Source organism: Osmerus eperlanus, chromosome 11 (assembly GCF_963692335.1).
Source record: "Osmerus eperlanus chromosome 11, fOsmEpe2.1, whole genome shotgun sequence".
Classification (NCBI taxonomy): Eukaryota; Metazoa; Chordata; class Actinopteri; order Osmeriformes; family Osmeridae; genus Osmerus; species Osmerus eperlanus.
In genome coordinates, this window is record NC_085028.1 from 8,580,351 (window position 1) to 8,604,912 (window position 24,562).

At 48.4% G+C, this 24,562-nt stretch overlaps 5 protein-coding genes across 7 annotated transcripts; 4 read left to right on the forward strand and 1 right to left on the reverse strand.

The window, feature by feature from the left end:
* Positions 1-2,615: 2,615 nt before the first annotated feature.
* Positions 2,616-5,054, forward strand: LOC134028881 (TLC domain-containing protein 3A-like). Its single transcript, XM_062472765.1, has 5 exons — positions 2,616-2,857; positions 3,214-3,297; positions 3,466-3,679; positions 3,829-3,924; positions 4,097-5,054. Exons 1-5 carry the CDS (start codon positions 2,736-2,738, stop codon positions 4,394-4,396), a joined length of 816 nt encoding a protein of 271 aa, XP_062328749.1. The 5' UTR covers positions 2,616-2,735; the 3' UTR covers positions 4,397-5,054.
* On the reverse strand, positions 4,979-8,856 carry gemin4 (gem (nuclear organelle) associated protein 4). The gene is made up of 2 exons (XM_062472764.1): positions 8,643-8,856; positions 4,979-8,472 (listed from the first exon to the last, which is right to left on the reverse strand). Exons 1-2 carry the CDS (start codon positions 8,701-8,703, stop codon positions 5,180-5,182), a joined length of 3,354 nt encoding a protein of 1,117 aa, XP_062328748.1. The 5' UTR covers positions 8,704-8,856; the 3' UTR covers positions 4,979-5,179.
* A 350-nt stretch (positions 8,857-9,206) lies between these two features.
* dhrs13b.2 (dehydrogenase/reductase (SDR family) member 13b.2) lies at positions 9,207-12,333 on the forward strand. 2 transcript variants are annotated; one of them, XM_062473706.1, is made up of 8 exons: positions 9,207-9,371; positions 9,645-9,830; positions 10,075-10,338; positions 10,511-10,840; positions 11,110-11,439; positions 11,808-11,897; positions 11,986-12,005; positions 12,090-12,333. In XM_062473706.1, exons 1-8 carry the CDS (start codon positions 9,326-9,328, stop codon positions 12,099-12,101), a joined length of 1,278 nt encoding a protein of 425 aa, XP_062329690.1. In that variant the 5' UTR covers positions 9,207-9,325; the 3' UTR covers positions 12,102-12,333. The 2 variants fall into 2 exon arrangements, with proteins under 2 accessions (XP_062329690.1, XP_062329688.1); XM_062473704.1 differs by having other exon boundaries at positions 11,986-12,333.
* Positions 12,334-14,558: 2,225 nt separating this feature from the next.
* smtnl (smoothelin, like) lies at positions 14,559-20,032 on the forward strand. 2 transcript variants are annotated; one of them, XM_062472218.1, is made up of 10 exons: positions 14,559-14,800; positions 15,209-16,130; positions 17,331-17,439; positions 17,592-17,858; positions 18,057-18,119; positions 18,278-18,335; positions 18,463-18,606; positions 18,712-18,832; positions 19,028-19,179; positions 19,700-20,032. In XM_062472218.1, exons 2-10 carry the CDS (start codon positions 15,471-15,473, stop codon positions 19,824-19,826), a joined length of 1,701 nt encoding a protein of 566 aa, XP_062328202.1. In that variant the 5' UTR covers positions 14,559-14,800; positions 15,209-15,470; the 3' UTR covers positions 19,827-20,032. The 2 variants fall into 2 exon arrangements, with proteins under 2 accessions (XP_062328202.1, XP_062328201.1); XM_062472217.1 differs by having other exon boundaries at positions 14,561-14,800; positions 18,709-18,832.
* An 849-nt stretch (positions 20,033-20,881) lies between these two features.
* Positions 20,882-24,111, forward strand: sebox (SEBOX homeobox). The gene is made up of 3 exons (XM_062472221.1): positions 20,882-21,883; positions 22,379-22,581; positions 22,679-24,111. Exons 1-3 carry the CDS (start codon positions 21,757-21,759, stop codon positions 23,276-23,278), a joined length of 930 nt encoding a protein of 309 aa, XP_062328205.1. The 5' UTR covers positions 20,882-21,756; the 3' UTR covers positions 23,279-24,111.
* Positions 24,112-24,562: the final 451 nt, after the last annotated feature.

Here is a 24,562-nt window from a genome sequence, read left to right on the forward strand (position 1 = left end):
TACTTTTAACCTTGTGTTGCCTTTTATGTTGCCCTGCTCTCCATCTCCCATCATAATTCCTGTTACTGAACTAGAAGGACCAAGAGACAATCCTGGTTGCTGGACTCACCTTATCACCAGCCTGGTTGGAGTGGATGGCACTAATCAGAGTGTTTCTCCCTGTGGTGTCATTATCTGAAGAGGGCATGCAGATGATAATTCCAAACTAAAGAAACCCAGACTAAATGAATGGAAAGTAGATCCCACTGAAAGGACACAGAACACTGTTGTTAGGTTTGTCTGTTCTTGTAAGTTCCTGGTTGTGTATGTACAGTAGATAATGAGATAGGCAGTAATGTGAATGTGTACCTGCTGTATTCTCTGTACTGTATGTGTCCCTTTACCGATGGCTGTCTCTGATCAGACCAACAGCCTCCTCCACATTGTGGCAGGGTGTGGCTTCTCTGGAACTATCCCAGGGGACTTTGGAGCAGCACTTATGAGTTCTATATTGTGTTTATTGTGACAAGTACTTCCATCTACAGGGTTATTTTGATCCAGTATAGAGCAGCAGATCTGGACGACAGCTCTCAGCCCACAATCCCTTGGTAAGTAACGAGATGACACTGACCATTCTTCCTGTCTCTATACTAAATCATACAGATTAAATTATCCCAAGTGACATAGAGCGACGAACCTGTGACCTCTTGATCTACAGTCAAATGCTTTAGGACTGATGTATACTCATTCAATAAGCTTCATTTCAGTGGTAATGTAACACATGTATTTATTAAATATATTACTTGCTGTGTAGTATATATTATATAATCATATAGTATATCCTATGTGCACTATTCACTGTGTGCTTATGCTATATACTGTGCACGTGTGTGTGTGATGTTTCTGCTAGGCAGAGTGTCACAGCGGCAGCTGCTGCTGCTATAGGGGACAGGCGGAGCGGGAAGAGCTCAGTAGGAAATGTCATCCTGGGGCGTAGGGAGTTCCACACTGGCAGCCCCACCAGCCTCAGCACCAGACAGCAGGGCCATGTAGGGGGCAGAGAGGTGGTCGTGGACACTCCTGGCTGGCCTGGCCAAGGAGCTGCAGCGCGGCCTGGCTCTCTGTCACCCGGGCCCCCATGCCATCCTGCTGGTCATCCCCTCTCCTGCAGCCTTCAGCCTGGAAGCCTGGAGGGCCATGGAGAGTTACCTGAGGCTTCTGGAGGGCCCAATCTGGCCACAAGCCTTGGTCCTCTTCACTCACGCTGCTGAGCTGGGGGAACCCATGCTGGGGAAGGAGAACAGTCTGCTGTGGCTAGTGGAGAGGTGTGGGGGCAGGCACCATGTGGTAAACAGCCAGATAGCTGGGTGGAAAGCCCAGGTCTCACAGCTGTTGGAGAAGGTGGAGAGGATGGTGGAAGCCACCAGGCTTCCATAGAGATCTAAGGAAAGACAGAGAAGAAATTACTCCAGGCGTGAGGGTGAAGAGGCCAGTGATGGTGGAGCCCAGAGGTAGGTTTCCAGCTGGCAGACTATAGTTAGCCAGTCTGAGGCCTTTAGCTGAGGTTCACCTGCTGGACCAGTAACTGTTTCCATCATGCTTTAATGTTAGTTGGATCCCTTATGACTGGTCAGAAAGTTTAGGAAAAAAATAAAAATTTTAAAGAGGAGAGGAGAAAAGGAGAACATTATAAGGTTGCCATGACTACACTGAGGTTGTCTTGTTTTGGCAGGTAGGTCCTGTGTGAAGCCTGTGATTAGGCTTGTGTTGCTTGGAAGGCGGGTGTCTGGTAAGAGCTCGGCTGGAGAGATCATCCTGGACCAGAGGGGCTTCTTAAGCGGCAAGCAGACTAGGCACTGTTTGGTGGGCCAAGGGGAGGTGGCAGGCAGGGTCATGGTGGTGGTGGACACCCCTGGGCGGAGTGGTTTTGGTATGGCCCAGAAAGAGCAGGTCAGACTAGAGATAGCCCGCAGCCCCTCCCTCTGCCCACCTGGCAGCAAGCTGACATTCCTCCTGGCTGTGCCCGTGGACTCTTTTAGTGAGGGGGAGACATGCGGAGGGTGGACAAGTACCTGACTGTGCTGGGGGAGGAGGCGTGGGGGAGCATGGTGGTACTGTTCACCTACGGTTCAGAGCTGAAGAACAGGAGCACAGAGGATCGCACCCAGATCATAGAGCTTCTGGAGATGGTGGAGAAACTGCAGACCAGAGCAGCTGAGTCACATGGTTGGGACCTGTAACTGCTACTGTGAGGCTTGAGCTGTATATCAGGAGTCAATGTACAAAGCAAATATCAAATTACTCAATCTCACCATTCCCATGCTTATTAATTCTGTATATAATTTCCTTAATTACATCTTCCAAATTGTACTTTCATTTAAAATATGTTTCTGGCTGAAAAACCATGTATTTTCTGTGTATAAATGTGTACCGCAACAGTCTCTCGTGCATTAACTGGGTTCTTGCTATTTGTTTTCGAAATCATTTCTGGCAAGTGACAGCACTCTAGTGGTCTCCAAATGTGAGGCGCATGTCGATTATGAAACTAACTTCACCTCGGTAGGATCCAAAGTTATTTTTAATAGAGGAGATGATCTAGCGTAATAGAGCCTGCTGTTGTACAGGCTACAGTTTAGTAACTTCCTGGTCATGTTGATCATCTGGGCGTGCGCATGAGATGATATTGAAAAGCTATTTAGAGTACTCTTCCTACTTCTTACTCCAGTTGAGACAACACTGGAGACCGAGGTTAAACGATGTTGACTTCCATTGCCTGCGGAGCTGTGTTCTTCCCTGGACTCTATGCAATTTGTAGAAAATGGCTAAAATCAACTTTCAGTAAATGGAATGACGCCGACGTGGTCATTGTTAGTGAAAGGTAAGCAGTACCAAGCTACCCCCTTGTAAGTTTTCTCTCCAACATCTGGGGCCTGTTCCATGAAGCGAGTTTAACGAATAAGCAAGGCTTGTGTGAAAACAGGCCCCTAGTTATAACTAACCCGATTGTTTACCAATCAACAAATTATTAGAATCGGGTTAATGGATTGTGAGATGAAAATCAACAGCTCTTATATACTGACGCATACAGAGTAGCTTGTATCCTTGAATGAACTGTAGTTTGGTTGAACTCAGATATCCTGGTTATATAATGGGGGGTCAGGTGAGTTGAGGTCCAGTCCTGGTTGGTTGACTGGTACACAATGTAGTTCCGTAATCTCCTGCCTGCTCTTCCAGACTGCTTTCCTTGGTGCACGCGACAATTGCTTCCACCGCTGGAATTATCGTCGTTACGTCTTGTCATAACGTCATGACCGACAGGTATGGATAATGGCAAAGCTCTTTTATCAATATATTCAAGCTTATTAGAATGGAATACGCACACTAAACACTGACATGTACCTTTTTGTCCTGAAGGGAAGATTAGGGTGCTTTTAAGCATATCACTTTTTGTATTAAACTGCCAGTGATCTCATACTGTCTTTTCAGACATTGGCTGGCGAATGACTTTGTGTGTTTTGGGGCCCCTTACATGGCCTATGATCTGTATGCCATGTACTTGAGCCACTGGCACAGCCTGAGAGTAAGAGGTCAGGAGGTCAGGGGTCACTCACTACACACTGTCTGGAGCTTCCTCCTCAGGGACCGCCTCATGGTCCTTCATCACTTGGCACTGCTCTTCGTCTTCTTGCCCGTCACACTGGTGAGGAAGAGGCCGTCATGGAAGGATAAAGACATTAACACACATCCACACACACAAATGCTTACCCTCACTCTCACACACACTTGACTGGTCTTGGGGATCATGCTAATCTGCAACTATATCTGTGTGTGTGTGTGTTTTGTTTCCAGTTCCTCAGGAGAGGGCTAGGAGACTTCTTCGTTGGCTGTTTGTTAACCACAGAGTTGAGCACTCCTTTTGTGTCCCTGGGAAAGATCCTTATCCAGGTAGTCCAATGCCTCTGACATCACACATGTTACTCAGCCTACATGGCGTTCGGTTTATTTAGAAATGACTATGTATTTTTCCGGGTTCATTGGGCCTTTTGATACTACCGTAACTTCACAATCAGTGCTGTGCATGTGTGTTGAGATCTGCTCAGAGAATTTCTTTGTGCAGCTTGGTCTGCAGGATGGCCATCTCCACCAGGCCAATGGGATGTTGGTGTTGCTGAGCTTCCTGTGCTGCCGCATCTTGCTCTTCCCCTACATGTACCTGGCCTACGGCCGCCAGCACGGCCTGCCCCTGCTCTCCGTGCCCCTTCACCTGCCTCTGCACTGTAACATAGGCAACCTGGCCATCCTGGCGCCACAGATCTACTGGTTCTATCTGCTGTGTCGCAAAGCCCGGAGACTCTACCTGCGCCAGACCAAACCAAGCGATCCCAGTGATCTGACGCATAGGAGCACAACACAGTAGAGGCGATCCAAGAGGACACGTCAGCAGAAGCAGGGGTACTGCTGTGACCAATCACAGATGGGCAGGTGTACTGCTGTGACCAATCGCAGATGGCACTGAACCTTAGAGCATTGTCCTGTTCCTGGCAGTCTGACTCGGTGTGAGCATGGGTGTTAGCATTGTTAGTGCTGCTGGGTTGTATTATTCCACCATGTTAGCGGATGGGGTTGTAAGTCAGGATGGCAGTCTCTGCCCATTTATCCAAGAAACACAAATGCATCTCTATATAAAGAGCAGCTGTCTTTCCCTCACTGTAACTTGGGTTTCTCAGTCACAATTGGACCTCAGCTTTTGGTAAATGAGTGTAGCAGACGGAAGAGGAAAAAACTAAATAATGTGTATGATCTACTACTATGACTGCTAAGTTCACTTATGAAAGCTCTTGAACAGGAAGTTGTCTGCTAAATGACTACAGTTCATAATTGAATTGCTACCTCAGAGTTATAATTTCTAGTTAAGATTATAAACTGTAGCTACTAGGTAGCATGTGTTTGCACTGTGGACAAAGTCTCCTATCATGACTGTTCATTAAATTGAGTTGGCCAAAAGAATGTAATCTTTTAATGTATTTTGCCTGCATGAACATACAATAAATTATTACACTGAAAACATTTCATTAAATGCTTTATTCTAAGACAAAAAACAAGTCAAAATCCATGTTATATTCAAGGTCTCAGCATACAAAAATAAGTTTCTTTACTTTGCAAAAGTACAGGTCAATTAGAAATAAACAACAAACTTCTGCTAGGAGGACAAGACCTGGGAGATCTTCTGATGCAGGACACTCTTCATTTCCTTCTCCTGCAAGTTATCAGTGATGGTGGAGAGAAAGAGGAGGGTGTTGTCCCTCTCCAAGGGTGAGCTGCTGGTAGGGAATGCTGCCAAGACCGCCTCGTACTGGCTCAGGATCTCCAGGGCAACCAGGAACAGCGGCTCACTCGGCCCTTCAGCCGCCTCTGACATCATCACCTGGATGTGCTGGACGTGGCAGAACAACTGCGTCAGCACAAACAGCACCTCCTGGGGCCTGTCTCCTGGCTGGCTCTGGGCGGGGCATGGGGAAGTGGGCTGTACAGGGGAGGGGGGCAAGTCCTTTGGGGAGGTTGCAGGAGAGGAATCTGAGGGCGCAGCAACTTTGGGTGTAGCTGTATGAGTGGAGGTGGGCAGCAGGACCCTCAGCTCCTCAACCAGCTCCCTCATAGCAGACGCATACAGGCGGCCCACGTGGGCCCAACCGTGGGCCGGCAGCCAATCGGAGCAGCTGGATCCACAGAGAAGTTGCAGGACTCGCAGCAGCAGCACAGAGAGGCGCAGCTGACAGGAGAATGGACGCAAGTCCATCAGGGGAAGGAAGTCCACGTACTCCAGACTGTAGGGCACGTGCAGCCGGCCAGACACCAGCAGCTCCCTCAGAGCCCGCAACAGCCTCCTCCACTCCCCTGCTGTGCTCCAGGGAAGCATCTGCACCAGGCCCACCAGCATGCCCTTGCTGAACATGCTGACGTGGTGGGGCTGCTTCTGGTCTAGATCTAGACAAGCAAGCATGGTGTCCTGGAGCGAGTCAGAGAGGGCGCAGCACTCCAGCCAGGCCAGCAACCCAGTGCCCTGGCTGTACTGGGCCAGATCCAGCCCAGCCCAGTCCCTCTCCCCCAGCTCACACACAGCCAGCAGGGAGGACGGAACCTCCATCTTGAAGTGCTCACCCCACACAGGCTTCAGGTAGAGGCGCACAGTCCAGTCCAGGTTTTGAACCTTGTTGTAGAGCCAGGAGAGAGCTCTGGACCAAGTGGCTGGGACAGAGGCCACCTCCCTGCCCAACACTGGCCCCAGAACAACCAGCACACTGACCAGCAGCTCCTTGGCCTCCATGGAGATGCCTGCTGGCTCCTCCCAGCATTGCGTGGCCAGGTTGAGCTGCTGGGAGAGGATGAGGAGAAGGGGGAATGGTGAACAGCCCAGTAGCCAATGAGGAGAAGTGTCCTGGAGAGGCAAAGAGAGGGTGGAGAGGAGCAGACGCAGCCCCAACTCCAGACTGATAGGGCCGCACGAGGAAGAGGAGAGGTGTGGAAGAACAAAGGCACACACCACTTCCTGTGGAGACAGGAAGCTCTGCACGTTCTCGGGGCTCTGGGTCACGCACGGCGTCATCAGCGCAAGCAGGAAGTGGAGGAGCTGCTCCTCTTCCTGCGCCGAGGCCAGGCGACTCCCAACCGCCTTTTCCAGACAGCAGAGCAGCAGGCCCCGCCCACCGTCCCTAGCCCCGCCCTTCAGGCCTGGCAGCTGGCAGAGGATATTGGCGAGGAGGGTGTGGCCTCCACGGTGGCAGAGCGCCATGCGGCAGCAGCGCTCTAGAGTGGCCTCAGGGTTCTGGAACGCCACGCGGGCCACAGCCACCACCGCAGCGCTGACGTTGTCCTGCTCTGAGGCCACACCCCCCTGTGTGAGACAGTTGAAGGCCATGTTGAGCTCCTGGGGGAAGTCCTGGGACAGGGTGGGTGGCAGGACTCCGTGGAGCCCCCGGCTGGAACAGATCAGTATCTCAGCCAGCGCTGTGTTCTTATCAGCCAGGGGCAGCTGGGAGAAGATGTCCAGGATGAGGTTCTTTAATCTCCTGCTGTGGCCGGCATCACTGCTCCTCTGGCAGGTTGCCACCAGGGTGGAGACCAGCTTCATGACCAGCGCCGTCTGCTGGAACGCCATTTTGTTCCTCTCCAGACAGCTGATCCACTCCTCCTCCCCTGGACTCCAGCTCAGCTCTGCAGCCAACATGGCCGCAAGCTCCTCGTTACCCTCCAAACGATGCTCCAGCATCACCAGTGCCACCCTGGCCTGCTCTGCCAGGGTGCTCTCTGGTTTGGGGAGGGACAGGTTCTCCAACACTTCCGTCAACTGCTTCTGAAAGTCCTTCAAGGCCTGTGTGTCTGCCTGGGTCCTGGTGTCGGACTGTGACAGGGACTCCAGGGTCCTCATGAGGCTGGCCTGCAGCTTTAGGGCAGAGGGGCTGGGGCTGCTACTGTCCGTCTTCAGCAGGCTGTCCCATGTAAGCAGCAGCTCTGACACGGCCCCTAGCAGGCGGCCCAGCCCCAGGCCACACTCCTTGAATCGGGAGGGAGAGAAAGCAGCACGCATGTCTGTCTGGGCCTCACGAACCACCTGGACTAGCTCACAGCTCTCCGATCCATCCTGCATCTCTCTGAGGGCCACGGCCCTGGTCAGGTGCTGCAGCCAAATGGGGGCAGGGAGGGGTGCAGATTCCCTCAGGTAGCAGGTGGACAGAGAGTCCAGGAGGATTGACAAGCCAGAGAAACACAGGTCAGAGGTCAGGAAGTAATGTCTCATGTCCTCCATTGCCTGGAGAAGAATAGCCAGCACACTAGTGGCTGATGATGATTGTGCTGGTGGTGGTGGCTTTTCTGGGTCTAACTTGAATCTCTTGGCAGCCTGAGAGGGGAGGTCAGAGGGGGGATTGGGAAGGCGTGCACACTGCTCGGCAAACACTCTGTTCAGGTCATCTTCTGCCCCCTCCCCCCCAGCCCTCCAGAGCTCCCTCCAGACCTGCAGTAGCAGCCAGCCGTCCTCCGGGGTGGGGCAGCAGGTCACGTGTTGGACCAGCCTTTCCAGCTCCAGGGACTGTCGTTCAGGGGCCAGGCCCAGCAGCAGGCCGGCGTAGAGAGGAGCGGCCTTTAGGGCCTTGGTGATCTCCAGAAGCACCACAGAGTTCACCTCTGGAAGACTGCTCTGGACGGGGAACAAGGGGTTCTCTCTCCAGCCTCGCTCCACATCCTCCCCACTCTCACTGGCCAGCAGCTTACTCCAAACCACACACAGCAGCCTCTTCTTCCAGTGTACGGATTCCTGTTGACGACTGCCTCTCTGCTCCTGCCTGCACACCTCGCTGACAGCTTGCAGGATGGGCTGGCCCACCCTTCCCCAGTGCTGCTTCTCCAGGCTGCCCAGGCTGGCTGGCTCACACAGCTTGTTAGCCAGCAGAAAGCCTCCCTGTAGCTGTGCAGTTTTCTCACAGCTCAGCCACGACTCTGCACAAATAAACACACCACATGAGAATCAAGAGAAGGTATTCTATAAGCGAGCAGTAAAGACCGTCTATTGCTGAAAGCTCGCTTTGACTGGTCTTACTCATGAACATACAATTGATGAAAGTGTGCAACTATCTCACGGACCACTTCGAGCTTGTCATTCAAATTACCTTGATCCATTGTTGGGTTTCGATCCATGATTTTTTTTTTTCGGTCACCGGCTAATATCATGGTACGATTTATAACAAGCTAAACACATAATATATCTTAAACTTTTATGAACGTACAGGCTACTCTCCAACACTCATGTTCCGTGTCTTCTTCTTTCACTTTCGCAGATTGCAACCAACGTTCATGCGATGCATTACCGCCACCTACTGTTCGGCAGTGTGTTCTCAAAATAAACTCGAAAAATCTACACAATAAATAAATAATAGAACTGTTCCATGTGAACGAGAATTTTTTAGGAAATACGGATGGTCACACGTGTCTATTATCCAATAGTGTCACTGTCACCGTCTGGGTAACGTGCTTGTTAAGGTGTAGCCTACTTTATTTATTAGGCTACAAATCCACCAGTTATAAAATACACCGTTTTTACATAAAACCGGGAATCAAACCCGTCTCCTATTCATTCAGTCATTCGTAATGTTTTTTTTTACGGAAATTCTGATAGGAAGATAACGTCGTTTAATTGGCTACTTCTTAACTGGATGCAGTCAAACCGCCATGCGCACCTTCGAATGCTGTTACGATAGAAGTTGATACAAGTTCAGAGAAATGAAAGTGAAAGCGATCTGCTGCTTACTCCAAATGGTGCTTGAATGACAAGAAAATATTCTAATGTGTCGTTATGAGTTCAATCTTCAATCGTTTAATCTATTTGTTTATCTGTGCAGGTAGGCGAAATATTTATCTTCTTTCAGACTGGGTGTCAATCTTTCAACATAGCTTACTCATTCGCTGGCCGCTTCCTTTCCGATGATAATTATGACTCCTTAACGATGACTACTCAAAAATATTGTCAAGGAACTAGGCTATAGCTTATGTTTATTTAGACTATGCCATGAATACCAATGATCTATGACGAATAGACCTGTTCCTTCAGACCTCCAGAACCTAGGTTGTCCAGGATTGCACTGTAACATTTCCTTGACTTCTCTCCCCACTAGCGATCACAGTTGGGCGGTCTGGCAAGCAGGTGTTATGGTTGCCGTGTCAGTTGGTGGAGGAGTACGTTGCCTTGAGTAAGGATGGCCACAATGAAACTCACTTCCAGTACAGAGATGCTGGCCTGCAGTTTGGTCACGTTAATGACCCTCCCTTAAACCCCCAGGCCATCACCTTCTTAGTAACAGGTAACTGACTGACTTGACAGACACCTGTCATTCCTGAGGCCAACCCTCTGTTCTGTCCCAAACTGCTGCACCTTGTGTGTCCATGTTCTACCCAGTTCCAAACAGTTCTACCCTGTTTTGTTTTTGGTTGTTTTAAATGGTTCTTCCTTTGTCTGTCCAGGTTCTACTACCATATTATAAACTGTTGTACACTGGTCGGTTTTATTCTACCACCTTCTAAACAGTTTTACCCTGGTCTGTCCAGGTTCTAAGGTGGACCTACGAGTTCACGTGGAAGGGTCAAGTGACCAGGTGCAGTGTGAGCTCCGCAGGTTCATTCCTGAAGTGCCGCAGGTGTGGGCAGGACCAGGGGCCCGAAAGAATGACCTCTGGTTCACCTGCACCCTTCGCCATAACGACGGCCTCTTCACCCTCATCAGCCATCTTAGACACACACCTGTCACGCCCCCCTATTCTTCGACAGACCGCTGGTCACCCATAGGAGACAGAGATACACTCACCACTGCAGGTACCGCACACACACACACACAAACACACATCACTGTAAGTACTACACACACATCTATCTCCCTCCCTCACCCATTACTGTAATAGTCCTTTAAGGTGAAGGTCTACCGCTAACCCCCTCCTCTCTTTATCTGGGTGTGTGCGTGTGGGTGTGTATGCGTGTGTGTGTGTAGTGGCCCTGATGGTGCTGACCCGCTCCCCAGTAATGCATGTGGGTCTGCGTGCTGAGCGCCGGCTGCACTGCCAGTTCTCCGTGGACCACAGGGGGGCGCAGCTGAGCGTAGCCTGGATACTGCAGCGGCGTGGGGAACGCTCCACCCTGTTCAGCTACGCGAGCCAGTCAGGGCTCACACAGGGCAGTGGGGTGGGGATGAAAGACCTGGTGGTAGGGGACGCCTCCCTCTCCCTCCCACTCACCAAAGTGACCAGCGAGGGCACCTATCAGTGCTCTGTGTCTGTGGCCCCCCTGCACGCCAACCTGGACATCACCTTGACCATCAGGGGTGAGGCGGGGGGCTGGACTGGGATGTATAGTGTATATATACATATATATGTATACAAATGCTTTGAAACAGAGATTTCTTTTTTTTATCATATCGGAATTGGAAGGACATCATTTCAACTGTTTGGTTGTGGAATGTATGTCTCCTTTATTTAGGGAAGTGTTTTAAAGTGCATCCAGGAGGTCCTAGAGATGTCCTGTGATATAAACATGCAGGCTATGATCAATGTAACAGTACATAGTGAATATAAGATGCACTCTGGCTCCTAGAGCCCCCCCGCGTGTCCCTGAACCTGGACTCCACCATCTCGCTGGTGGAGGGTGAGGATGTGAAGGCTGTGTGTGAGGCGACGGGCTACTACCCCCTGGATGTGGACATGGAGTGGCTGAGGGAGTCCCAGGAGCAGGGCCTGATCCCTGAGAAGCTGCAGAATGTGCTGTACTCCAGCCACCGCCACCACCAGGAGGGAACGTACTCCCTCTCCGCCTTCTTCCTGCTTAAGGCCCGCCTCCAGGACTCAGGCAGCAAATACTTTTGCAGGGTGTCTCACAGCTCACTGCGCATGCCCGTCCGCAAGAGCTTCACTCTCACCGTTACCGGTGAGTTGGTGATTCACTTATGCATGCATGCACACACACCCACACGCATGAACATGCTGAAATAATAGTTTTACATTCATTTGATTTAAACGGATATATCCAAAACACAAACACACACATTTGCGCGGAAATTACCATTTACTACTTACTCTGACCTACACTTCCAGGTACTAACTTCACCAGTACCCTTTTAAGACCACAAGATGGCAGTTTAGACACAAGACCATTGCTGATGGTTCAGTGTCGTTGGATGATGTGTCATTAGTTGGTGTCGTGTGGTTAGCTGGTGCTTACATACTGTTGTGTATGTGATGGTAGTTTGCTGTTGTTTTTGTTGTGTATGTGATGGTAAGTTGTTGTTGTTACAGAGCCAAGCAGCTGGTGGCCGGTGCTGTGCCTGTGTTTCATCCTGCTAGCGGTGGCGCTGCTGTGTGTGCTGTTACCCCACCTGCAGCTATGTGAGTCACTGTCACTCTGCCTCACTGCACTCCTGCTCCTCTGGTTCGATGTGGTTTCTAACTGGAGTCTAATCTGTTTCTGTTCCAGCTAAAGAGAAACACACGAAGGTAAGACACGGAATGACAGGGCTCTGACACACCTGTATCTGACTTTCTGTGCTTTTCAATGTGTGTGTTTATGTCTGTGTGTAGAAACCCTACTGAGAAAACATGCCAGAGCTGGACCGGAGGAGCACCATGGAGAAGCTTTTCTCTCGCTTATTTGGACTCCTCCTCCTCTAACCCCCCACCTCACCTTCCTTCTACTGACCCCCGCCCCCGAACCGCCTTCCTCCTTGCAAGCCCCATATCCCCAGAGGCTGATATTGAATGTTAAGGGGAAAACACAACTAACAAGTCCAGATCTGTGAACATAAAAATATTTTTTAATTCAAAACTTTGTCTGCATGTTTTTTAATAATTAGTACAGATACAGTGGGGTGAATGACGTGCAGTATAGCTGTTTTTCAGTACTTTTACACTATGGCAAAGTGACAGAGACAAACCAGTAGTCCAGAGCTGAACCACCAGTTGGTGGTTAACTGACTTCTAGTTTTGACTAACTGCTCGTCAGTTCAGACAGACAGGAGCACATGGCTCACACACCCTCCCCCATTTTGCCTCAACACAGCGGGTGAAGTGATCCAGACACGGTTCTCAGGTACTCAGTCAGTCAGTGGTCTGTGTTTAGTGTGTGCGTGACTGTGGGCCGTGCATGCTTGTGTATGTACATGCGTGTGGAACCCCTGTACCCCACTGTGTATGAACTGGACTTGAGCGGATGAGGTCATGCTGAACCAAGGCCTACTTGTCAGAGATTCGGGGGGGCTAAGAGGGTCGGGAGGTTTGGATACCTCACAGAGTAGATTATGGTGTGTGTGTGTGCATGCGTGTGTGTGTCTGATGGATCTGACAGAGCAGAATTTTGGCATGAGAAGCAAAAATGACATCATTGCTGCAGACTTTCTTGGTAATCCATCAACTCTGAGGCCTCAGCTTGTGTGAAGCTGCACGTTTATAACTGACTTTGAGAGTGTTTACCTTTCTATGTTTCACAATCTTTCACAGACACTTTGCTGGCAACGTTTCTTATAACCACGTCAAGAGACATCCTGGAAGCTCCGATGAGTGTGTCTGGTGTTGACATAGCAACCCCCCCCCCCCCACCATGAGCCTCTTTACTGTTCCATTGTCTTTCTGACATCATTTCCTGTGTCTGAGCATATCTTGGAGGGTCTACACGTGCATGAGTATGTGTGTGTGAGAGAGAGAAAGAGAGAGAGAAAAGAGACAGCAGGAAATATGACTAAGCTGTGAGAGTGTGGGAACAGAGGGGGGAGACAGGAGGGAGGGAGACAGGCGTGGTGGGGGGCAGGGGAGAGGGGGAGGCAGTCGGGCTGTAATTATGCGGAGCCAGTGATCTCAGGAAGGTTGGCTGAGGTTTAGGGAATGTGCTTTCCCCCTCCCCCCTTTCCCCTCCTGCATTGGGGGTTTGATTAGTCAGGGGCACAGTGGTGTAAAACCCTACGCAAAGTTCACCTCTGCTAACACTGTTAGTGGGCGTGTCTACATGCACCTAAGAACTGTAATAATAAATAAAAAGCTTGACTCTCATGCCCCCATTTTTCGCTCTATCTTTCTATCAAACTCTCCTTCTTTTCCTCTCCCTTTATCTCTTGCTCATTCTTGGCTACATATGCTGTAAATTAAATTTTCTTTGAAGTGTCGATGACATCATAAATTTAATGTTTGGCTGCTGGGTTCCCATGGAAACGTTGATGTCAGAAAGCGGTGCGGGCCTGTTGGAGCAGCAGCAGTTGAGTGATGAAGGAGAGGCAGTGAGTGTGCGTCCATGCGGGTGTATGTCTGTCTGTGTGAGGGCATACAAGTGGTTAAATGCAAGTTTGAGCAGACATGTCAGTTTCCAGTTTAATAGCGTGGTGACGCAGTCGACTCTGTAGACTGGTGGAGTTTACAACCTCTACCCCCATACAGTGGGGGAGGACGGGGGGGAGGAGGTGGGGATTTAAATTACAGAGGCAGTGGAATGTGGTGGAGCAAGGCAACTTAGCTACAGATTAATCCTGTTGATACCATCAACCAATAACTATCATTACAGAAGCAATGAGTTGTTGCTATATATTTACAACATGATATTACACTTCAGATGCTTCTGTCCATTCTGCCAGATGTGCACAAGAACTCCACTGTGTGACCTGGTGTGAGGTGACAGCTATGGATCATCTCTTCTCTCTCATCTGCTGTTTGGTCGCTTTAATGTTCCTGCCTTGGATATTATTTCCAGCCAACCAGACCCCCTCCATCACCCCACCCTTTTCGCGACCTCTCCTCTTCACAATACAACTAGTATGTTGACCGATCATGTGTCATGTGTCCGTCTGTCCCTGCATGCTGGCACCATTGGCCTGGAAGGCATTGTGCCCCCAATACACACACACACACACCTCTATCTCTCATCTGGAATGTTTGTTCTGAGAGGGTCCTGTTACACAGGGGGGGGGGGGGGGGGGGGGGGTTATGGTTCTGGTCTGCAACAACATCACAGCACTCACAGCACCAAAGAATGGGGAGGGGTGAAGAGGGGGAGGGGAGATGGCAGGACGAGAACATAAAGAAGAAGAGTCCCATAACAGGACGACTGTCTGCCTCTCTCTGTCCCTTTATCCCTCCTTTTCCATCCCTCCATTCCTCCCTCTTCCTATCTCTCCACCTCCCTCTTTTGCACTGTTCACGCCCTCAGTGAGCGTGGGAGACGAGGCGGAGAGCTGTGTGCTGAGCAGAGCAGACACACACTCCTACACACAGCTGGCACATACAGAGGAAACTATTCCAGAGTTTGAGAGGTGAGTTGGGTTAACTTTACTGGGATATGGGTTTCTGCTATTGCACACATACACCATATGCAAACTAACAGAAAGACAGATGCACACAGACACACATTTACACCCAGTAAAGAAAGTTGAAGTGACTCACTGGCAGTTCTTTTGTTAGTTTTGAATATTTTTCTGTCTTCTACTTATGTACTCATTTCTCATGTTAAGAATCTGTCATGCTCAAATCTCATAATATGTTGTGTAGTTGTGTTTGAATTTGTGGATCTTAACCAAACTTGTGTTAAATTCATTTATATAAGTATTTAAATGTTTAAGGTTTCTATCAGATGTCAGAACAATGCTTTTGTCTGAAGAAGTTTTGTAGAAAAGTGATCCACTTCTAGTACATGTTTTGACTCTTCAGATCTGTGTCTTTAGGTCTTTCCTCTCAGATCTGCTTTGTGGAAATCTGGAGGTCAGACATCTGCTCACAGCCTGCCTCTCCCCAGTCCAGTGGGCACCCTAAATCTAAGGCCTACCCTCACCCCCACCCCAACCCAGACTGGGGAAGAGACAGAAGCCAGCAGGGAGCCTGGTGAAGGGAGACAGAGATTACTGCCAGAGGGATAGTTAACAGACCGTGACCCCTGACCCTCAACCCCCAGTCCCTTTACCTCCCTGTGTGCTATCCAGAGCAGGCATGGACAGCAATCAGCTGACAGACGAGGATGTGTCAGGAGAGGAAACAGTGTGTGCCGTGCTGGCCCGCTACGAGGGAACCCTGAGGGACGCTGTCAGGAAGATTCACATGGACGTTAGTACCTTCAAGCAGGGTGTGGAGCTGCGCTTAGAGGAGGCAGGGCTGGGGGGGGCGTTGGGCCAGGCGGTGGCCCAGCTGCAGCAGGAGAACCGGCAGCTCCGGGTTCAATTGGAGACTCTGACCCGACAGGTGGAGCTCCTCACTGGGAAGCTGTGGGATCGCAGTGCAGTGCTGAACAACCACAACCACTGGGATCTTCAGGACACACACGGCCAGAACAGGACCCAGACCCAGTCCCAGACCAAGCCCCAGGTAGCACAGTCAAACATCAGCCAGACAAGTCCCCCATCTCCCCCTTTTTCCCTCATTAGCTCTAGTAATCCCCCTGGTCCTGGTCTGGGAGCTCAAGTGTCCACCCCTTCTGGTCTAGACTCAAGCTGTCTTGGCCCAGTGTCCAGTCTTTTTGACTCAGTCTCCACCACCCCTGGCCCAGTTTCCAGCCCCACTGGCCCAGTCTCCAGCCCGACTGGCCCAGTCTCCAGCCCCACCACGGCCCGCTTCTCCAGCAAAGCCACCTTCACAGTGTCCAGCAAGACTAATGTGAGTAGCCTACAGAATAACACAAGTGTCCTGCAAAATAATCAACCTCCTCTGTGCCCTACTAGTTGCTTGTCATGCTGTCTCTGCTTGGGGTCTCTGTTAGGGGATGTTATCTTGAATTCAAGAGATAACCACCCACAGCATGATGGTTTTTCTTTAAAAGCTTCATGACAAGACTAAATTGTGTGTGTGGCATTATAACTGTGTCTAGTTAATGTGATATCTTTTGGTTACCGCAATATGCTCAGTAGTATTACTACTGTGTCACTGTGGTTAACTGATTTGATAACTGATGACAGGTTAGGCTCATATCATAACTGACTGGTGCAGATCATGAGACCACTTCTTTGCCTTGGTTTTCACTCAAAGCTGCTCTCTGAATAAGCAACAGTCTGCACACAGATGTGACTCTGATAAGCAGCCGTGTAGCCACAGCTAGAGAGCTGCCAGGGGAATGTGTGTAGACCTGCCATCAGCTTCGCAAGTTGTTACTGCACATCCACACCTGTCGAACTCATACACACCCGCACACACCCAGACACCTGACTTTTAGCACTGCTTCTTCGCTGCCATACCTAGTTAGAGTTAACGCCAAATTTAGGATGCGGCTGTCCAGCCTCACCATATGAATCTGGTCATTGACTGACTCCCAGCCAAAACACTGAAGGAGCCGAGCACAGAGTCTGGTGTGACTAACTCAACAGGTCATGTGACTAAGAGATAGATAAGAGGTGTGTGTGTTATCTGAGAGTTCTCTGTGGAAAATCCATCAGACCACACTAACCCTGTCACAGTGACAAAACCCAGACACAGGCATCACGCACATCCTGGAACTTACTCAGTTAAAGACAGTATATTTTCCAGGTTAATGTGTTTCTCCCCATCTCTGACATACAAGAGTATACAGCTCCCTCCTCCGCTCTCCACTCACACACTGTCACGCACACAGAGGGGAAAACACACACCCCGGTCACATTCCTCTGTGATGAGATATCTTAGACTCTATCTCTCACTATTTTGTATATGCTGTATGTCTGTATTTTTATGTGTGTACTGTCTCTTTAAAAGAGAGAGAGGGATGTAGAGTGAAAGAGAGAGCGAGAGAGAAGTTACTGAAAGTGCTTTTTGCCAGATTCTTGTGATATTAGACTGCCTGTTAATAGTGCAGTGTGATGGCATTTCTGTATGTGTGCTTTGCAGAGTATTGAACGTGAGGAACCAGCTCCTCCCTCCTCTGGGCTTGAGAATGGACACTCTATTGCCTCAGACAAACCATTTACAACTCCAGACAAACACTCTTCTCACCCAGGTAAAACTCCCACTCACCCAGGTTCCCCAACATTAACCTTTACCAGAAGAATGTACTCAACCTCAAAGGGGTGCGTCCTAAGAACTTAGAACAGCAGCATATATGTTATATTTGTTCTTGGTAAATGCATGTGCATTCGTTCTTTCAATCAGAACATTCAACCATGCTCTTTGGGAAGAGCCTGCAAGACACTGACGGCCCACACCAACATGCTGCATCTGTTGCCATACCGATGCCACACCTGCCCATAACTGCCACAACCAAGGTGTCTGAAGCCTCAGCAACCTCCCTCATGAACATCCCTGAGTCCTCCAGTAATCCTGTCAGTCCCTTGCATGTCTCAGAGCCCCTGCCCCTTAGTCAATCAACTGGTAACAACAAGCAGCCTCTACAAACCCCAGAGACCCTCTCACAGCCAGGTAAGAGAGAGATCAATCTAATTATTGCTTATCTACATCTTAGCAACCAAGTCCTTCACCTAAAACTGACTCACAAAGAGCTTTCAATTTCAATTGTTAACTGAGGCGAGGTGTGATGAAGGCCTCTTCTGTACACCTCCACATTCCACGTAACTCTCTGACTAATCCATTACTGTGACTCTTCTCCTTCTATTGTAGTTTCCTTAATGAAGACTTTGACTCCATCTCCCATCAGAGCGCTGGGTTCTCCACAACTTCAAGGTAAGAGTGTGAAGCAGCTTCTGTAAATTCACTAAATGCACCTCGAACTAGGAACAGGTATGCATCAAAAGGATTATCAAGAACTAGAACTAGACCTAATACCTTGTGTGGTGCAGTTTTCATCTCTATGGTCAACTCTGCTTGTGTGTCCTTTGCAGACAGGTCCGCAACCCGTCAGTCAGTCAGTTGTGGTCTGCACCAGCTTGATACAGAGAGGCAAGTTCAAATATTTAGTCCAGCTGACTGCATTCAAACAAGACTTTATTGCTGTTCTATCTGTCTGTCTGCCTGACTGTATCTGCATCTGATCTGTCTGTCTGTCTAACATATGTGTCTGTCTCAGGGTCATGGATGTGAGCAGAGGTGTGTCTCTGGGGAGGGGTGTGGAGAGAAGGCGGGAGCTAGTAAGGTCACAGACTCTGCCCCGAAACATCGGTGCGCAGGTGCGCCGACCACTCTTTGAGAAGCTTGATTCTGAAGCAGACAGGTAACTGCTGAATTAAACCTTCATCCGTGATCTCAGCATCTGGCTGGTGTCTGCTTGTTTTTCTGACCTGTCAGTCTCTTACTCTCTCCCTCCCCCTCTTAGTAGGCCTAAAACTGTGGACTCCAAGCCAAAGCTAAAACGTTCTCAGAGTTTTGGAGTTTCCAGTGCCAGCAGCATCAAACAGATCCTCCTGGAGTGGTGTCGCTCCAAAACCATAGGCTACCAGGTAAACATGCTTCAGTCTCAGGCGACCATGTGAACTTTTTATACCAGTGTTTAATTACTATTGTGTTTGCCTGGTAGTGAAGTATAATATTTATTGCTTTCAATGTTTTCACATATCTGGTTTGTTCTCATGTCTTGTTTACTTTGTACACGGACACATTCTTTTAACCTCACCTCACTTCCTCATATTCTACAGAATATCGACATCCAGAACTTTTCATCTACTTGGAGTGACGGCATGGCTTTTTGTGCACTGGTCCATTCCTTCTTCCCAACAGAGTTTGATTACAACCTCCTGACTCCTGCCAACCGCAAACACAACTTTGAGTTGGCCTTCCGTACCGCAGAGTAAGAAGCATATGTGGAAATTGTGTTTTCCCTGAACCGACAACAAATACAAAATGTAAAATGACACAATTACAGCACCAGCTTTATTTATTTAGAACAGAGCAGCTCTGGTTTACAAGAATAGAGCACCTCTGACTGATCATAATAGATAAACCAAATGAGCCTGGTGCCTTCAACTGTTTATCAAACACATGTGCTCTTTTAAAGCGTTTTCCATGGGTAACTTTAGAGGGGCAGAGTGTCCTGCACGCACAACCACAAATAGAAACAAGATTCATAGAATCACTTTCTGACTAGTCACAGTCCATGCTAATCATTAATAGCGCTCATGCATTAAAACACTTGGGATTACATTACAAAATTTCCGTTTGCATCTCTGTCTAGATTGTCTGTCTGGAAGTTCCCCACCCTCCATCCTCTTCTCCATGCCTTCCTTCTCTCTCCTCCCCTTTCCTCCTCTTCACTTCTGTCTTGTTCAGTTAGTTAAGGTCAGCCCCACTGACCAATATTGTTGTTCCAGGGAGAAGGCAAACTGCGACCGTCTGATCGAGGTGGAGGATATGATGGTGATGGGCAGAAAGCCAGACCCCATGTGTGTCTTTACCTACGTCCAGTCCCTCTACAACCACCTGAGGAAGTTTGAGTGATGACCCAGACCCAGTCCCACATCCACTACTACACCCTATCTGGGCCCACAACCATATCCACCACCACACCCATACCCTGGGCCCACAACCATATCCACCACCACACCCTACCCTGGGCCCACAACCATATCCACCACCACACCCTACCCTGGGCCCACAACCATATCCACCACCACACCCTACCCTGGGCTCAGTAACATATCCACTACACTGCAGGCCCAGTCCCATATCCAACACTACACCCTATACTCTGTTCCCAATCCAAGCCTACTCCCAGTCCCAAATTCCCGACTACAGCCTGGATGCTCTCCTTCCTTTGACCCATTCAGACCTGCTGAAGGACAACCCTTCCCTCTTCCATAACTGTCCCAACTCTCTCTCCTGGGGTTAGCAAGAGAGCTGCACAGTTGGACAGATTCTGGACAGACTACACTGACCCCTGATGGTAAAAACAGAACACTTCAGCAGCACTGCAGTCTCATCACCATGAGGTCTCACAAGACTAATAAGAGACACAGATACACCCTGGAGTTAAGCTATGGACAACTGCAAGCCCTGAGACAGTGCAAAACAATAAGCCCTGAAAACAGATACTTGACTATTTCTGTCAAGTATCTGACTGTTTCTCTGACTATGTGTGTGAGTATGTATGCCTCTCTGACTTTCTACAGCGTGTATGTATGAGGTTTTGATTATCTATTGACATAGCAGGAAAAAATTGGGAAATGAAAAATGTCCTCAGATTATTGCACTGGACAGCGCATGGCTTTTGGGATGAGACTGACAAATGCCATAGTATGTGACAACTGTAACAGTCACTTGATCATAGTTCTATTTTTATTCAGTTTCTCAACTGTCATCATTTGGTTCTGTGGGACAACATGAGTTATAAGACAAAGCTTGTCTAAAGGATGCATCTGTTGTTTTTTTTTTATTGTTTAGCCATAAGCCCCTCAACCAGGGCTTAGGCCACCTCACAGAGCTCTTAATGAGGAAGGAAGGACAACAAACACAGTATCAGAAACACAGGTAGACAGTGACCTTTCAATGTGCAGATATGCCATAAATCATACTTTTGTTTTTTACAACATGTAAAACGTATTTGCGCTATGGCAGTCTATACTGAAGTGTCATGGGGATTCACATGTACTCAAAATCCAGTACCATGTAACTGAGGGAACTACACAATGCCTTAACTGTCCCAAGGGTTACTGAAAAGATTGTATCATTTATTTTTTTATAGATCATAATTAACATTAATGAATGCGACACCACAAAGCGGAATTGTTCACTGATTGATCTCAACTACTGTGTAAACATTCGCAAGGTCTAAAATCTTCACAAACACTATATCAACCTATTCTACGTCTGACATGAATTACGCATGAAACGGTTTAGTCGGTCACTACCCTAGTGTCTTAACCGTTTAGATAATTATAGGCTACTTGGTTCCTTCCTACTACACAGGTTGCCTATTCACTTTTAAATCAAAAGAAAGCATAGGTTATATGAACAAATCTAAGAGTCAAAAGTAAATTTACAGACAACAGTTTTTCTAATGCTCTGCCCGGTAGGCCCGGGTTTGTTCAGACCCGACGATTCTACAGAACCTCTGGCCACCTAGTCCCTGGACGTCCTGCTCAGTCCGTGCGCCAAGCAGTCATCTCAACGGGGTTTCCACATGGATGGCCCATCGGACCATCATCTGACAAACAGATCCACGCGGAGTGTCAGAAATCAACAGCAGCGGAAACCGCAGCTTAATATCGTCGCCTTTCTGCCCGGGAAATAGCGATGAGGATTAAAGAGACGGACTCAATATTACAAGCCCCTAACACCTGAACCATGCGCAGATTGATTCGGGGTGAGCGACGGCGTGCGTGGGGTATAAAGGGATCTTCACAACCCAGCACCGGGTGCATATTTACCCATGACATCTGGCCAAGTTGATCATAGACAGAATATGGCTCTTTTTGCCCACCCAGACTTTCCTGAGCGTGCATACACTGACCACAGAGACTTTACTGCGCCTTTTGGAGACCAAGATGACGGTAAAGGTATGGTGGAAATGCTTTTTTAATCTAAAATCAAAAAGTTAGACTAACACTGTTTTCCGTAGTAATGACAACAAAGAACATTAATTAATATAGACCCACCTAAAGTAAAGAACATATTTGATAGAATTTACTATACATTTTCTCAAATCTCAAATGTCATTTTTTCTTATTGATACATGTTAATATCTGTCGAGTTTTATTGAGATGATGTATGATAATAAAAAATGATTCCTTCACCTGTATTTAAGGCTAAAACTTGTCGGCTTTATTTGTAGAGACAGGAAAGCAGGGAGAGAAGGAAGAGGCTAATGGTCCGTGAGGGAATCGAGTATGGGCCCCTGCGTTAAGTCTTTAGCCATTATGTGCTCTTATCCGGTGACCCACCAGGGCACCCCAATAAAACTGTTTCGGATTGAGCTATTGCTCAAACGGAAATTGAGTTTTAACCTCAAATGGGATTTTGTTTGTTACTATACTGAATCATTTGCCATGCAGACATGAGAAGTGATGGGTCTGCCGCTGTCCCGTCGCCTGAACGAGGCGGATATAGTGAAGGTCAGCGGAAACGCAAAAGAACCATCTTCAGCCGTGCGCAATTATCGGAACTTGAGCAAGCGTTCGCCATGACGCCATACCCAGATATTACCCTCCGTGAGCGCTTGGCAGCGCACACTCGTCTTCCCGAAAGCAAAATCCAGGTTGGTAACTAATTAATGACCTCTGATAAGGTCAGTTTGAAAGGCCGCTCTTGACACGGGCGATGGATTTACCCTGATCTTTATGCTTGTGTTATAGGTGTGGTTCCAAAACAGACGTGCCAGGAGCATCAAGAGTGGTAGACTCCTTAAGTCAACCAAGGTTGTTCATGGAGGATGTGCTCCTGCAGCCTGCCAACTCCGGGCCAGAGTTCGCTCTCCTGGGCCCTCCTCCTATTCCTCCACCCCTGCCATGGAGCTGTTCAGGCCGGACCAGAGCCAGTGTGAGGATGGACTGCAGCAGCTGTTCTGTTCTGACTGGCGCAACCTCTGCAACTACCCAACCTCCCGCCAGCCCCCGCCCGTCTCTCCCAACTTGTCAGAGTCTCTCCTCTGGGAGGACGACTGTCGCCTTCCCCTGGGAGCCTTGCCTGCCCCTGCAGCCATGCTCAGACATCCCCACACTTCCCATCCTTATCAGGCCTGTGCCGTGGCCTCAGGGTTCAGGAACTACACGTCCCAGAGTCTGGCTGGTGGTGCCACCAAGTATGGGGCTCACTGTTCAGTGGACCAGGTGGTGCCTTCCAACCCTCAGCAGATGTACTGGGACATGGGCCCTGCCCAGACACAGACCTCCATGGGCTACATTTCTGACCTCATCTACAACGCTGCCATCGTCACCAACTTTCTGGAGTTCTGAACCCTATCGCTCCTGACTGTGACTATGCCTCCCCTGATATCCACACCATAAATTAAAAACTCATTGCATTGTTATATATTGACCATTCTGAAACAGAACAATTACATCAAGACTGGAAATGGATGATGGGAGCATCCCTGCCTTCTCTTCCCCATCTAAAACTCCTTCATGACTCTCCTGTCCATCATGTGTATTTGTTTTTACAGTGACCAAACTGTGGTAACTAAGCAGCAATACTTTTTACATCAAGTAGTGTGTGTGTCGTTTGCCATCTTGTAAGTGTGATATCTAATTAGCAAAATTAAGAATTTAAACAGTTTCCCGTTCAGTTTACATTATGTTCAGTAGTCTGTGGTGTTTAGAAAGACTGTATTGGCTGTGTATGTTGTGACCTGAGAAGCTAGCTGATATGAAAAACATTAAGCCAGTTGTTTAGACAAACTTATCTGGTTGTAGAGACCCACTATCTGACCAGAGATTTGATCCTTGAAATGTTTAGCTCTTTGGGGAGTATTATCTTTCAAAATATCCAGATTAAAATGATTCCTTGTGGAAAGATACCACGACAGATATAATTATTCTCTGTAGATTTTTTTCCCTGTAAGTATGAGATGGACAGAGGGGAAAATGAATAATAAGAAATAAATTAGAACTGGAGCTCAGAATCTATCAGCTTAGCTTTAATTCTGGCTGGATTTAGGTTCTGCACTGAATTGTTATATGTGAGTCTACAGGACAAATATGACAGGAGACTGCTGGACACTGATCTCTGCATATCATAATAATCTTTAATACCAAATCATCTTTCAATAAACCCTTAATCCTGGTGTCAAATCTCAGATCTTAGATACTTTTTTGTATTCCAGATGTAGTTACATGGTTTAATCTTTCAGTTGAGATGAAAGGACAAATGCTTATTTACTGATCAGATATTGGTACAGTGGGGCAGGATCAGATCTTTAGATATAATATTAGAATTGTTTTGCATCCTGACAGATCTCTGTTGTTGTGGAGGATTTAGACTTTTCATACTCCGGCTCACAGAGGGACATTGTAATTGGTTGTTTTTGTTCCCTGGGCCATAGAAGGCCTCTTACCCCTGACAGATCAGCAGTCCAGTACACACCCACCCTCACCCTGTCCTGGACATAGCCTAACCTACGACTGATAGTACCTGCACATCTGACAACTGGTCAGAATTCTACATAGCAGCACAGACTCACAGATACTCGTTTAGCACCAGAACAGAACTCTTAACTATCAAGCTACAATGCATCTGGAAAG

Excerpts from the sequence above, each read along its gene's own strand:
- sebox (XM_062472221.1), top strand. The coding sequence starts at position 21,757 with ATGACATCTGGCCAAGTTGATCATAGACAGAATATGGCTCTTTTTGCC. Across the intron at positions 21,884-22,378 it reads AGACCAAGATGACGGTAAAG|ACATGAGAAGTGATGGGTCT; the intron begins GTATGGTGGAAA and ends TTTGCCATGCAG. Across the intron at positions 22,582-22,678 it reads TTCCCGAAAGCAAAATCCAG|GTGTGGTTCCAAAACAGACG; the intron begins GTTGGTAACTAA and ends CTTGTGTTATAG.
- gemin4 (XM_062472764.1), bottom strand. The coding sequence starts at position 8,703 with ATGATATTAGCCGGTGACCGAAAAAAAAAAATCATGGATCGAAACCCA. Across the intron at positions 8,473-8,642 it reads AAACCCAACAATGGATCAAG|AGTCGTGGCTGAGCTGTGAG; the intron begins GTAATTTGAATG and ends TTATTTGTGCAG.
- dhrs13b.2 (XM_062473704.1), top strand. The coding sequence starts at position 9,326 with ATGAGTTCAATCTTCAATCGTTTAATCTATTTGTTTATCTGTGCAG. Across the intron at positions 10,841-11,109 it reads CATCACCTTGACCATCAGGG|AGCCCCCCCGCGTGTCCCTG; the intron begins GTGAGGCGGGGG and ends TCTGGCTCCTAG. Across the intron at positions 11,440-11,807 it reads CTTCACTCTCACCGTTACCG|AGCCAAGCAGCTGGTGGCCG; the intron begins GTGAGTTGGTGA and ends TTGTTGTTACAG.
- LOC134028881 (XM_062472765.1), top strand. The coding sequence starts at position 2,736 with ATGTTGACTTCCATTGCCTGCGGAGCTGTGTTCTTCCCTGGACTCTAT. Across the intron at positions 3,680-3,828 it reads TCTTCTTGCCCGTCACACTG|TTCCTCAGGAGAGGGCTAGG; the intron begins GTGAGGAAGAGG and ends TTTTGTTTCCAG. Across the intron at positions 3,925-4,096 it reads TGGGAAAGATCCTTATCCAG|CTTGGTCTGCAGGATGGCCA; the intron begins GTAGTCCAATGC and ends TTCTTTGTGCAG.
- smtnl (XM_062472217.1), top strand. The coding sequence starts at position 15,471 with ATGGACAGCAATCAGCTGACAGACGAGGATGTGTCAGGAGAGGAAACA. Across the intron at positions 18,336-18,462 it reads CACCAGCTTGATACAGAGAG|GGTCATGGATGTGAGCAGAG; the intron begins GCAAGTTCAAAT and ends TGTCTGTCTCAG. Across the intron at positions 18,833-19,027 it reads CCAAAACCATAGGCTACCAG|AATATCGACATCCAGAACTT; the intron begins GTAAACATGCTT and ends CATATTCTACAG.